At 45.0% G+C, this 13,791-nt stretch overlaps 1 protein-coding gene across 6 annotated transcripts in view; it reads left to right on the forward strand.

Moving 5' to 3' along the window:
* PARD3B (par-3 family cell polarity regulator beta) overlaps positions 1-13,791 on the forward strand; it is a 980,939-nt gene that overhangs the window by 925,205 nt on the left and 41,943 nt on the right. For all 6 annotated transcript variants that reach the window (XM_044381230.3, XM_026492130.4, XM_044381232.3 and 3 more), the window contains one exon: positions 1,438-1,517. In XM_044381230.3, coding sequence (XP_044237165.2) covers positions 1,438-1,517 — 80 coding nt within the window. The remainder of the gene's footprint in view (positions 1-1,437; positions 1,518-13,791) is intronic.

Consider the following 13,791-nt stretch of genomic DNA (forward strand, 5'->3'; position numbering starts at 1 on the left):
TCCTCCCTACACATGCTACCCAAGCTGGGATGGTGGTTTCTTAGAGAGCTAGAACTTTCAGTGGGAAGAAAATAACTTGCAAGTTGAATACCACCTGGAAAAATTTCGCCTACTGACTTCACACCATTCCTTGCCGTGCTTACTAGCAAACTCTTCCTTTCCCCTTATAATGGTCCAGGTGTTCCGTTTACCCCTTCCATGCCCGTTCCATGAGGGCTAGCCCAGTATAACAGCCAGCACATAAGCAATCCACAAAACCACATGTGTTGACATGAACAGGTGATGAATTGATAAGTCAACAAGTACTTTTAAATACCTGGGTGCGTTCATCCTGTTTTGGGGTTGCTCTGATAGATGCAGAAGGACTATGTATCAAGTCTTTACATTCATAGAACCAGCACACTTTATTGAGAGCATACGGGCCAGGCACTTCTCTTCGGAGTCTCAGAGGCTGATGGAGGAGACCGGAAAAGAGATGAACACAGGAAGTACAAAGGAAGGGGAAAAAATACTAAAGATCAACCCTAGATAGATAAGAGACAATCACTTCTCTAGTTCCTACGGGAGGGAACTAAGTGAGGTTTGGGTGAGGGAGGGCTTCATGGAAGCTGTGGAGTAGACAGACAGTTGTTTGTCACCAACCCCTGTTAGTAAAGAAAGGTTTCGTGGAAAAGGTACTTTTAAAAAATATGGTCCTGGGGCGGCTGGGTGGCTTAGTCGGTTGGGCGTCCTCCTTTGGCTCAGGTCGTGATCCCAGGGTCCTGGGATCCAGCATTGGACTCCCTGCTCAGGGCGTCTGCTTCTCCCTCTGTCCCTCCCCCATCTGTGCGCTCTCTTTCTCTCTCTCTCTCTCTCAAATAAATAAATAAAGTCTTTAAAAAAGGATACGGTCCTTGTCACAGCCAAGAGGAGTCTAAAGAGACATAATGGCTAAATATCATAGGGGATCCTGCAACAGGAAAGAGGTCGAGTAAAAATCCAAATCAACTGTGGGCTCTAGTTAATAGTAATGTATCAATATTGATTCATTAATTGTAGGAAATATACCATACTAATGTGAGATGTTAGGAATAGGGAAACTGAGTTCCAGGAACTCTGTACTGTTTCTCTGTAACCCCCAAACTGTTCTAAAAACTAATGCCTATGTAAAAGGGAGGAAAAAATGGTCTTACAGCCTACAGATTCTCCCTGGCTTGGTGACAGGAAGGGGTCAGTTTGACAATGACCCTTTTTGAAAGAAGTGACTTTGTTGTTAAATGCCATGTTTGTGGCTTGATCATCGATTCCTATGGCGATACTGAGATCTTGCTCGCTTTTCCATGGTTGGTTTTTGGCAGGCAGCAGCAGCATTTGTGCACTGATTACAATTTTGCAATGCATTGTCGGTAACCAGGGCGTATAATGGATCTTCATCTCTAATTACTTTTCTCTCCACAGGTGTCTGGAAAGGGTCCAGATGGGAACACGCACAACATCCGCTTTGAGGGGATGGAGAGACAGTACGCATCCTTACCCAGGTAGGTCGCTCAGGGGGCTCCTATCACCAGCTTACCCTACAAATACAGTCTTTAGAGAAATCTACATGAAATAGAAATCTGGCTTTGAAACTGGGAATATGTTATAATTTTCCTTACCGCCGTCTGCGACAACCCTCGTGCCATCTTCACAACTGTGCTAATAATTGAAACACTTGTGGGTTGTTTTTTAAGGGAAGAAAATAGTATATCATTGCAATTGAACATGTCAGCAAGAATATTGGACGCAGAATGGAAATCCTAAGCCATGGCTATAAAAATAGTATTGAACATCCTGCACCAAGCTGAGGGACAATAAAATAGTAAATCCTCTGCCCTAGCAGTTACCTACAAGGAAGGGCGAGCCAACCTTAACCTTGGAGCTTCATGTGAGCGTTAAAAAGCAGGAGAGAAATGTGAACCTGGGAAGATGTTCTTTGCTTGATTTAGAATCTGACCGGCTTCGCTAGGCACTCAGCAAATATTGCCGAGGGGTGCAGGCACAGAGGGGAAGGAAACAATCGCGTGGGAAAAGTTCGCTTGGTGATTCTGGCCTAACACGATCCACTTACGCTGTAATGAGACACCCCCGAAAATGAGATACAATTCTCAAAGGCCTGTGCTCTTATCTCGGAGATGGAGAATAATTTTGGTCTGCTCTCAGTAGCACATGACAAAGAGGAAAACTTTCCAAGATCATGTCTAGTGCAGCTACTATTGGGAGTGGAGCGGGACTGTGAGAAACCGTGAGTCCGGGGCGGGGGGTGGGGGAAAGAAACAAACAAAGAAAGGTTAACGCCAGCCAGAAAACTGAAATGTTACGGAATATCTCCTTTTAACAAGAGGGGGGAGGACCCTAAATAGAGCTTTTTCATCAAAGTGGAATCGTTGAAGTGTTATCCCAGAGGGAGTTACTGTGTCGAGTTTCACATTGGCTATAATTCTGTGTGTGAATTTACAAAAATACCATCCTGGATAGTGCAACAGGCATAGCCTAAGTGACCATCTGCTCTTATAAATAGCATGTTGATTTTCAAAAGTAATAAAATCTCAAATCTAGTGGAGAGCCAATTGTTAACACTGATGGGGCAGGATACTCAAACTACAATATTTTAAAAACTTCTATATGACTGTATCTTATTTATCTCCCTGTTTTCTTTTTTTTTGTATATTGTCTCATAGTCTTTTCTCATTCTTGATTCCTTTCCTCTCCCTTATTTTTCCCTGGCCTAGTATTTTGTTTTCATTAAAAAAAAAAAAAATGGAAGTCATCTCCAAAATTTGCTTTAAATATAACATTTCTGGCTCTCAGTGTTGAAGTGTATGGAAATTGTGGTTGAGGCAGATGGAAAGTAGTATGTTCTTATGAGAGGGAAGAAAAAAAGAAAAAACTGGAAACAGTTTAATGTCGTCCTGGCCAACTTGCACCAGACTGCGGAAATGGATTTTTTCTTTTTTTGGTACAAATCAAAAGCACAGATATAACATTGAAAACTCTATAAATTTCACTCATTCATTCCCCGTATCTATTAATCAACTCCTCCGTATCAAGCCCTAAAAATCTGGAAATCAGAGACACGGTACCAGTCCATCCTCAGGACCCGACTCTCTCGGACAGGCGGCAGCAAATCAACTTTTTATGACAGTGCAACAAACGCTTAGTTTAGTAATTATTAGCACAAAGTCCTCTGAATTTCCAATTCCTATTTATTCTTACTAATAAGCCTGAAATGCTCAATCATGGCTGACTCTCAACAAGTCTATTTTAGGATTAAACACTGCAGAGGGAGTTTTCTGACTAGGGGGATATATTTACGCTGTTTGTGGCTCTGCAGCTATCATCACAGTGCATGAATTGACAAAATCCCGCCAACCCCAAGAATATAACTGTAGCTGGAAGGGAAGCATCTCAGACCAAAAACAATTGTGACCAACAGTGCGCTCACACCCATGCACGGTGGTAGGAGTGATTAGCTGCATGAGCAAACAGACGTTTGTGGCTCCCTGGCAACCAGAAGTCGCCGTGATGGATAATAAATGGGGCTCCGACAAATGCACGATGTCTCTGGCACTAGTTTTCAAATGGAGGAGTTCCACCTCCAGTTTCCATCTCAGCCTCGAAAGGGGAGACGCAGAGCATCCTTACCGACGTGCCTCCGGTCGGTGGGGGGCTCCATGTTCACCCGACAAGATGCAGAATGCAGGTGCAGGGGGCCCACTGCAGACCCAGCTCTGTGCACCAGCGACATTCACCCTGGTTTTCTAGCCTCCCTCACCTGGGGATTTTACTGTTCAGGGATGGAATCACAGCAGCTCCCCTGATCTCCCTGTCCCAGGACAGAGAGGTGAGCGTGTCTCTATAGGCACCGCATCCCCTCTTTGTCACAGAGGCAGGGAGCTTTACCATATTTTATAGAGTTAAATTTTTAATTAAAAATAGGAATAATTCAGGGGTGCCTGGATGGCTCAGTCGGATAAGTGCCGAACTCTTGATTTTGGCTCGGGTCATGATCTCAGGGTCCTGAGATGGAGACCCACTCCGGGCTCCGGGCTCAGCGGGAGATCTGCTTCTCTTCCTCTCCCTCTGCCCTTTCCCCCACTCATGCACACACTCTCTCTCTAAAATAAATAAAATAAATCTAAAAAAAATTGGAATAATTCTATCTATGGGAAGTTGGCAGCCAACCTTTCTGTAGACTAAATGGGCTCCTGACTGATTTGGTTCTCGTGTGGTTATGGAGAGCATCACAGGAGTTTTTAAGTTAACTCAGTAATGCTGGTTTATATGCCATATTTGGAACCACTGACACACAGAGAGAAAATGCACACACATCCCTCCCGCCCCCCACCCCCCAGGCAGGGAGAGAGTTAGCAGCCCTGGTCAAGGGGCAGGCACCCTGCTCTGCGTTCATGGAATTCAGCCGTCTTTAAAGCAGGCTCAGGCAGCCGGCTGCCAGGCTTCAAGACCCTGTGCGCAGTAAAGCCAGACCCCTAGCCAGCCCAGGAGAAGACCATTCCTAGCAGTTGGTAGTTAAGGTGTTGCCTAAGGCTAAGGGCTAAGGATGTTAAGTATATTGTTAAGCAATGTTCAATCTTCTGCCTCTGAAGAAAAATGACTTTATTTCTTGTCTCCTGAGGGTAGTGTTTTGGAAAGCAGCGCACGGTTGTAATACAACCTCGTTAGCGAACACCAGGCTTTTACCAGGACCAATGTTTTACCATCCTGTCCAGCCCCCCAGTTCTCTGGTAGTAAACACGATGAAATCAGCCTTCCCTTCTTCTTGCCCGACACAAACGATGACTCACTCTGAGTGAGCGGGGAAGCTGTCGTTTCCTAGGCTGCTCTAATGTGTGAACATCAGTGTGTGTACTTTTGCAGGCAGCTGCTTTTTCCCTTCCGCCTCCCAGCCCCGCTCTGTTTTTACAGGCCGCCTTGTGGTCAGTCCCGCCGGCAGAGAACGCGCTACTCGCCCATCCCAGGCCTCCGTTGTTCCCACCTGGCCCATCCGTGGCCCCGCGGGATCCCATTATCCCTTCCCTGCAGGTGGTTCAGTGCATCGGCACATGATGTCGCTCTTCCGGGCTTGTAAGCAAGTGTTGAGTCCTAAGGAGGGAGCAGAAACATCTCTTCTGTGGTCCTATACATGTGGGCGGTGAAAGGTTGCTGGAAAACCTCATAAAAATGCCTGCGTTGGTTCCACTGCAAAAGGCACATTATGCAGCCCCAGCTGGGCCCCTGCTGCTGTCCAGAATTCCTTTTAGTCGTGCTGTCGACTCCCTTGACTATCCCACAGTGGCCATTCCAACCCTGTTCTACTCCCGTTAAATTCTGTGAAGATGACTAAACCCCCCAAGCCCAGTCTCTAGAGATGACCTCACTTCCTCTCCTTTATGACCTTGAGACACTCAACATGAGCGCCTCCACTTCTGCTCCCGCCAGTTCAGACTCGCTGTCCTCACTGCCCACACTTCCTGAGGAGAGACCACGAGGGCAGGGATATGGAGTCAGGCCATAATTACAGCCCAGCTCTGTCATTCATCACCTGGGCAAGTGACCTGACTGCTCCAGTCTCAGTCCTTTCATCTGCAAATGGGGATGGTCTTAGGGCCTCTGTATGGTGCCGGTATGAGGAGTGAAGCAAAACCCTTAGTGAAGAGCCCGCCTGACATATTTTAGGGATTTTTCCCCCATAGTGTTAGCTCTTTTTCATTTTATCTCTGGGGAAGATGTGTTTCTTGAGCGAGTCAGATCCATACAGCACAGCTCATTCCTGCTGGCTTCTCAGGGATCCTGTGCCATCAGCTACCCCTCTGTCAGCTGCATCTTGAAGTCCCTGGCAGTTGCTTCCCCCTCCCTGCCGCCTGCTACTGTAAACGCGTAGGCTGAGGTGCAGTCCCGTGAGAGCCCGGAGCATGGACAAGGGGAGCGCCAACACCTGTGTGGCGATACGCCGGGGGTATAACAGAGACTAAAGGATTAGCCAACTCTGGGGAAGGACCAGTGGTCCAGATGGTCAAGAGCAAGAGAACTTAGCAAATCCATATGATCTGAGCAACAAGCTGTACTGATGGACTTGCTGGAGGATAGGAATTCTTGTGGGTCGGGAGTTTCATATAAGGCTCAGGTGGCAGGACAACCCCATGCGCTTGACTCCAGTCCATCAGAGAAAACAAAGACCTTCCCTCCAGGGAGGTCCCACATTTCCTACCTTAAGAAGAGTGGCTCATCCCTATCAGCTCTATTTCCACAGCACCCACTGGCATGGTAGCCTCTTGCCCCGGGTTTCTGACACTGATACTGATACTTCTAGCTGATTCTGCCTCTAGCTCCTTTCCTCTCCCATGTAGATTCTCTCTGAGCAGCTGTCTTCATTCCTACAGATTCAGTTCTCACCACTCTGATGCTAATTCCAGAATGAACCTGGCTAACCTTCCTATCTCACTCTTCAGGGGACCCCAGTTACGACTGCCTGCTTGACACCTCCATCCTTCTACCTCCGAGATAGTTCAGAGTTCACATGCCCAAACCCAAGACCTCACTGTCATGTTTCTTTAGCTCTCCTTACTTTTAACTTCCATGACATCAATTTGGCACTTTTCTAGTGCCACTGAAAACACCCTGGATTCTATTATGAGGCTTTGCTGCCCCTTTCCAACCCTTTGGATTATAAATTCCTCGAAATAAGGCATATTATTTTATATCCACCATGTTTTACATCCACTGCCAGTAGCTCACACAGGACCATGTATATAACAGGTTTTTAATACATTGGCATACAGATGAAAATAGATTTGTTTTTATGTAAGGAAGTGATGGAAAAGAATTTCTTCAGAGTTTTCTTGACCATTTGTTTCAGGACGCTGTTTTCCAACATAACACTAATTTTTTCATGAGAATGTCTCTTTTCCCTGGAATCTGTAGAAGTCCAGACTTCTAAACAGTCCACTCTAAATGAGCATTTACTATGTGCCGGGTGCTGTTCTAAATGCTTTATATCTACTGACTTATGTAATGTTCACAGCAACCCTGTGACTCCAGAGCAACCCTGTTATTGTCTCCATTTCGTATTCATAGGCAAGAGCACAAGTACAATTGCCCAAGTTCAACAGCTAGAGATGGCAGACGTGGGATTTGAACCCAGGTAGTCTGGCTGCAAGTTTGTACATTTAACCTCTAGAATTAAGGTTATCCAGCTCAGAGTCAGAACCAAACTCTGTGGGGGCACCTGGCTGGCTCAGTCAGTGGAACATGCAACTCATGATCTTGGGGTTGTAAGTTCAAACCCCACATTGGATATAGAGATTACTTAGAAATAAAATCTTAAAAAAAAAAATCTTTGTTCTCCGGAATTACATACTGACTGATATATTTAAAGGTAAAGAATCATGATACATGCAGCCTAAGCCCAAATAGTTAAGAAATATAAAGATTACCAAAAAAAAAAAGAATCAAACAGTCATTATCACACTCCCTTGTATCATTTGCTCACCTTCTTGTCTTTCTCCCTCAACTGTAAGTACCTTTGAGGACAGGGACTATGTCTTATTCATCTTTGTATATGACACAGAACATTACTAATATACAGGTTAGGTAATGCCTTTCAACCATCTCTGTAATGCTGTCATAAAATCAATTCTTTTTCCATCCCCTTGGGTCCTTCCCTTGAAATATGAACAATTTAATGCGTAATTGCTAGATGAACATTAAGCAATATACTTTGTCTACCAAAAAAGAGAATCCTGTTTTGTTAGAACACTCCCGAGAGTTGAAAAAGCAGTATCTGCAAATTGGTACTTTGGTTCTTTAAGATTAAGAATAATGTCTACCCAGAAGGAAAAAAAAAAAATGACGAGGCATTTTCGGTAGAAAGCTGCATGAGCAATCCCGAGGAGAGAGAGACTCCCTTTCCCGAGATTGATGCAGGACAGAGCCCTGCTCAGGCTGTACTTGGCTCCCAGTCCTGATGTTCCTCTAACCCGTATTACATAAATTACTTGAGGGGGAGAAAAATGTGTCTCTGATCGTCTCAAGCAGCTTTAACTTGGCTGTGTAATGAGAAGCAACATACTAGAACTGATTTCGGGTAGAAAGAGCAACTTTAGAAGGAGCAAACAGCTTATGCTTGCTTCCTAGGAACCCAAAATAAACTTGCTTCCTAAGTGTGTTCCCAGTGTTTTCGTGTTGGGAAGGATTGTGTTCAGATCAGAAGAACATGCCATAAGAACATACTTCCGCTTTAACATTTCAGTTGGTTCATTTTGTCGGTTTCAGCTTTCTTGTCTGCATATGCTTTTGCCCACCCAGGAAGACTCGATCACAAACACGCAGCTAATTTTGAAGCTCGCGACCTACACCCTGTCTACTACATCGTATTATCCCTGACAGCCTTTTATCAGGGCCTCCTCTGGGCCCTCGGCTGTCATTTACCTGCTGCTTGAAGACCTTCTCCCCTCCTGGTTGCTCTGGTTCTCTTCGGGTGAGCTTCTGCTCTGCTCACAGCTATTCAATTTTCCTGTGCCAACCTTGCATTGTTTCATAGTACTTGCCAAGCAGATGGCAGTGACATTTGAGCTCTGCAAAGATTCCTACCAATGCCACAGGACTGGTCTTTGCTGAAGCTAAGCCAGGGATTGAGTGAGTACAATGGAAACGTGAGCGATCAGCACACATTAGGTGTATATGTGTGTGAGCGCGTGTCCAGTGTGCATGGGACTTTGGCCATCTGGGCCTGTGGAAGTGGACAAAGTCTCCACGTTGCCTAATTAAGTACTTTTCTCTGCCACAGAGCCAGTTTGTCAAATAAGAGGCTTCGTGAGCGTATATGCACTGCTCCCAGCAGGCATAGCAGGAGTCAGATGTCCAGCCAGAGTTTGATGCCATTCCAGCACCTCCTTCTCCACAAGGCACTAGACAGGGGTCTGTTGCACATCACCTAGATAGGGCTAATCGTGGCCAGTCTTTCTGACACCTTCCTGGTGGCACAACTTTATCTGAACTGCCTTGCTGTGCGTGAAATGCCACCTTTCAGTGCTCAAGTCTGTGATCACTGCCCTGACTTTGGAGGGAAGCTACGACGAGCTAAAAGAACCTGTCTAGATCATATCTTCTGCACCCGCGTATGACAGAACGTAATGCTTTTTGAAAATCAGGGAAGCCCCGGGACCGCACCACATTAAACTTTCCTCTCCTCTGGCTCCCTGCACTGAAAATCTAGTCTCCACTTCTGCTATGCCGAGTCAGCTGCCTGTTTTGGCTCCTCTGACACCACCTCACTCCATGCAGAGGACAAAATGATGAATTAGTGGCGATTTAATTCTTTGTGAGATGAAGATATCTCCATTGTCAACTGAAACTTCCTGAAAAATGCAAAAAGCCCTAGCACATAAGACCGCTGCAAGATGCCGAACAGCTGAGATCAGGGGGTTAATGCTACTGCCGTATCATTTTTATGTCACTTAGTTCCTCCGATAAAAGTCCATTTTAATCAAACTTTTCATCATTTCCTCATAGCCAATATATCCTTGATGCCAGTTAGAATATTTAATATTAATTATTCAGTGGAAGGCCTCCATTATGAGTTTAGTTAGACAATTAGTGATATAAAACATGTTAAGGCCCATTACGGTATTGATGTCCCCAAAACAGTTTTCACTGAATCTTGATGGACCACATATATTAAATTCCACAGATCTTTACTTTTCCTTCATTGTCCCTAGAAAATTCTAAACTATGACGTGTCTGTTCGTTCAATACTCCTTTTAGACGAGGAGGGTGTGCCTGCCAAATCTAATATTACCTTGAACTTGAAACATATTAAGCTCGGTAAACGGACTTCCATATTTTCCCTCCTACACCTTTTTGAGCGTTAGCATTTATTTCACACTTCTCCAGCCAAAAGAAAACAAAAGATTTCTTTTGTGCCTAGGCAGCTGCTCCGTGGAGAGTGTTGCTCTGTCTGTAATTTCTCATATTCTTTGGTTATTCTTGATGGTTTCCTATTGTATCGTCACTCCACCATCTGCCGCCAGAAGCTCGTGGCCCAGGATGACCATGGTGAGTTTCCTGACCCTACCGAAGGGCTTTGCGTGATGTGCACTCTGCACCCGCCTCCCTCCATCGTTCGCAGCTCTCCAGCCATTTGCTTCCATCCCCTGGCCTAAGTGCCTGCGTTTGTCCTGGTATCAACCTACCGCAGGCAGAGACACTCCAAATAAACCAAGTGGATGAATTCGTTACCATATCTGGTTCGCATGTGTTTGTGAGGGCCATGTTTTATGGTTCTTTAAAATGACATCACACCGCTCAGCTGTGCAGGCATCTCAGATACAAAGCGAGGGCTTTATTCAGCAGGAATACATAAGAGTAAAATCACTAGGTTGAGTTTCCATTTTTGTTCACCAAAATCTGCCTGCAGATGGTTTCAAAGATGCCACATTTACTCCTAAGCTAGCCAATTATATTTGAAAAGGAAATCAACCCAAGAACAATGAAGGCAGAGGCGGAAGGGGCGATGTAAGTGTGTGCAACACCTACCACGCGCCATGTACTTTCTGTGGGTTGTCTCACTTTCTGCTCACTGTCTAACTGCGTAGGAGTCATTATGATGCTCATTTTGGCAAAGGGAAAAAATCCGTCCTTGAATGGGCAGGATCAGAATTAGATCTCAAACTCAGTTCTTTCTGGTTTTCAAGATCTTTTTTCTTTCGCTTTACCAGACCACAGACACCGACAAGTTAGGGAGAGGGTGCAATACAGCAGCTTTTTTCTCAAGTAACGTGAGTTCATGGAAAGGAAGAGATCTTGGACCATATTAGAAATACATTCATTGTTTCTTAGGGCTCCAAAGAACATAGGAAATGTTGAAACCTGCAGGTGGTGAAAAAGCAATAAAATACAATAAGACAAATAATAGGGAATTTATGGGAAAAAAACAAAATTGCTTTTGAAGCATATCATTTTTCCTCTTATATCACTGTTTTCCCTGAGTAAAAACAAGATAGCCACGTTTTCCTTACAGCGATTATTCTGTTCCTCTCGGGAGCATAAATAAGGATGCAGAGGGCTCCACCTAGGGCTGCATGGGCACAGCGGCTGCGTCCCCCAAGTGCATGGACCAGGTTCCCGGCCCCCACCTGCACTCTGCAGCCCTTCCACGGCAGCGCTTGTAATGGGGCATCGGGGAGGAACCAACACTTGCTAAGCATTTATTGTGCTCTAAGAACTCTGGTGGGTACTTCAAATCTGACCTCATTTTTTCTAGCAACAATCCTGAAATAAATATTATTATCCCAATCGATAGATGAAGAAACTGAGGCTCGAGATCCAAAGGGATAGGGTCAGGGTTACACATAGAATAAATGGCAGGCTTTGGATTTGGTCTAGCTCTTTCTACCTCTGAAACCTCTAGACTCTTTATAAATTAAGTTGTCTTGTGCTAAGCTGGCTGGAAACACGTAGGAAAGAAGCAGTCAATGACCATGCCTTACTGAGGCAGCCCTCTCTGTGCTGACCCCAGCTTGAATCACTGCAGGATGTAGCTTGAAGACATGAACGTGAACAAACCCCTAACAGGCATTCCAAACTACTAAGAACAGCAGCCATGAACCACAGAGCTCCCCTTAGCATATATAAAGCCCCACCTCCTTCCAGCCAAAGCATCTTTTAAACAGTGCTCTTTGTTAAAGACAACCTCTCTGTTATGCTCGTGTTTTAAAAATATACCAATTGATTCCACTTCCGCAATTTTCATAGCCAAGAAAGTATTGTTGCTTCTTTCACGGTATAGGCCTGTCAGATCCTCAGGGGACATGGCTGCGAGGTAAACGCCAGATAACTGTGGAGGGATGGCATCAATTGACTGTATTGCTTCAAGTCCAGAGAAGAGAGCTTTGGCAGTCAATTACCATGGTGGTGCCACACGAGCCCATCTGTGCCCTGGATTTCATGTGACACAGGCCCCCTAACCTCAGTCATTGTGCCAGGAAACACCTTGGTCCAGCTCCATCATTTCTAGCAAAGGCAAACATTTGAAATACAAATGTGGGAAGGGTTGGTACAAAAAGAGCAACATCCAGAATGTGTTCTTGCTTAGATTCCAAGTCTTCAATTAAGCCTAGATAGAAGTGGTTCAGGCTTGTCCCGACAGAGGGTTGTCCCACGCAACGATCACAAAACTGACCCTTGTGGTTGAACATGGAGTGACATGTTAAAGAGGTAGGAACCTGGCAGTTCTCCCTGGCCACTCTCCACCGACAATAAACTCTGGGGCATGAGAAGTCGCCTTTCAACTTGGCCATTGCTTGAAAGTGAAGACAGGGTGGTGACTGCTCGGATAGGGTGTCTGCCCACTAATTGCTTGCATGTAGCTGAGGCAAATGCCCACCCATTTCCAGAAATGATAGTGTCTGACAGCCTGGGTTTTACAAGGTACCGGAAAGAGCTGTAATTGTTGCGGGAGAGGTTTAAGATGGAAAATAAGCACGTTGAGCTATTTTAAGAAAGAGTTGCCACAATGTAGTTTTTCTTCTGGAAACAGTCCTATAAAATCAGGATCGGGGTTTATCCTTGCTTGATTACTTTCCACTGATATGTTGGTGCCTTTGACAATTTATGCTAAATGGTCTAGACTGTGTAACACCCTTTTACAGTTTTGTTTTGTTTTTTTTCTAACATCCAGAGTCAGGTCCATATATAAGCCAGACCTTCTAGCCAGTATTCTGTGAGTAATTTCCAGATGTGCTGCGTGTAATATGGCCAAGATAATGGAGTACTGCTTTCTGTGGATTGGTTATAGACAAGTCACTTACATTACCACCTTGTCAACAGCTTGAATTCCATAGTTTTTCTGGTCACTGCCTGCATATCTGATTTTTTTTTTTAACCCAGATCAGTTCTGAATTGTTCAGAGCTAACTGTGCAATTTTATTAGCCTAAACAGATGAGCTTAAAAAGTCATCTATGCTTGTTTATTCCTTCATTTAACACCTATTGCTGACTACCTACTTGGCACAATACACTCCATAGGCCTTGAAGATACAATAAGAATCCCACAAGACACAATCCTTGGACTAGGAAGTTTGTAATCGAGTGGAAAAGATAATAATTGTACAGCCACAAAGAAAACATAGAATTTCAATCCGGCCTCTTGTGAAAAACAAGAGATACATGATTCCAGAAAACAGGGGAAATTGGACTGAATCAAGGGAGGGAATGACACTTGAGCTGTGACCTGAAGGAGGTTAGAGAGAAGACATAAGGACATTCCAGGCAGGGAAAACAACATGTGCAAAGGCCTTGTGGTAGGAGATGGCACAGTGAACTGAGAGACTGAAATAAGGCTGGGACGGAGACTGCAAGAGCCAAGCAGGAGAAGCAGGTAGAAGTCAGACCATGAGTGGTTAAGTATGTTTATATTCATCCAAACACTCATTAGGAACCCTTTTTGGGTTTTAAGCAGGAGGAAGACATAGGTGTGTGTGTGTGTGTGTGTGTGTGTGTGTGTGTGTGTGTGTGTTAGCTGCAGGGTGAAGAATAGACTGGAGGGAGGTAGGATGCAAACCAGTTAAAGGATATTGCTGTAGCTCAGGCAGGAGATGGTGGGGCATCCAGGGGTGGTGGTGATGACAGCAGAGATGGGAAGAGATGGTGGGAAGAACTGACAGAATGTTCTGATGGAGTGCATGTGGATATGTGGGAGGTGAGTAAAGCCAGGTGTCAAGAATGAATCCCCACACAACGGCATGGGTGATGGTACCATTCCCCAAGAGAGGAAGTCCT

The sequence above is a fragment of the Ursus arctos genome, unplaced genomic scaffold (assembly GCF_023065955.2).
Source record: "Ursus arctos isolate Adak ecotype North America unplaced genomic scaffold, UrsArc2.0 scaffold_1, whole genome shotgun sequence".
NCBI lineage: Eukaryota > Metazoa > Chordata > Mammalia > Carnivora > Ursidae > Ursus > Ursus arctos.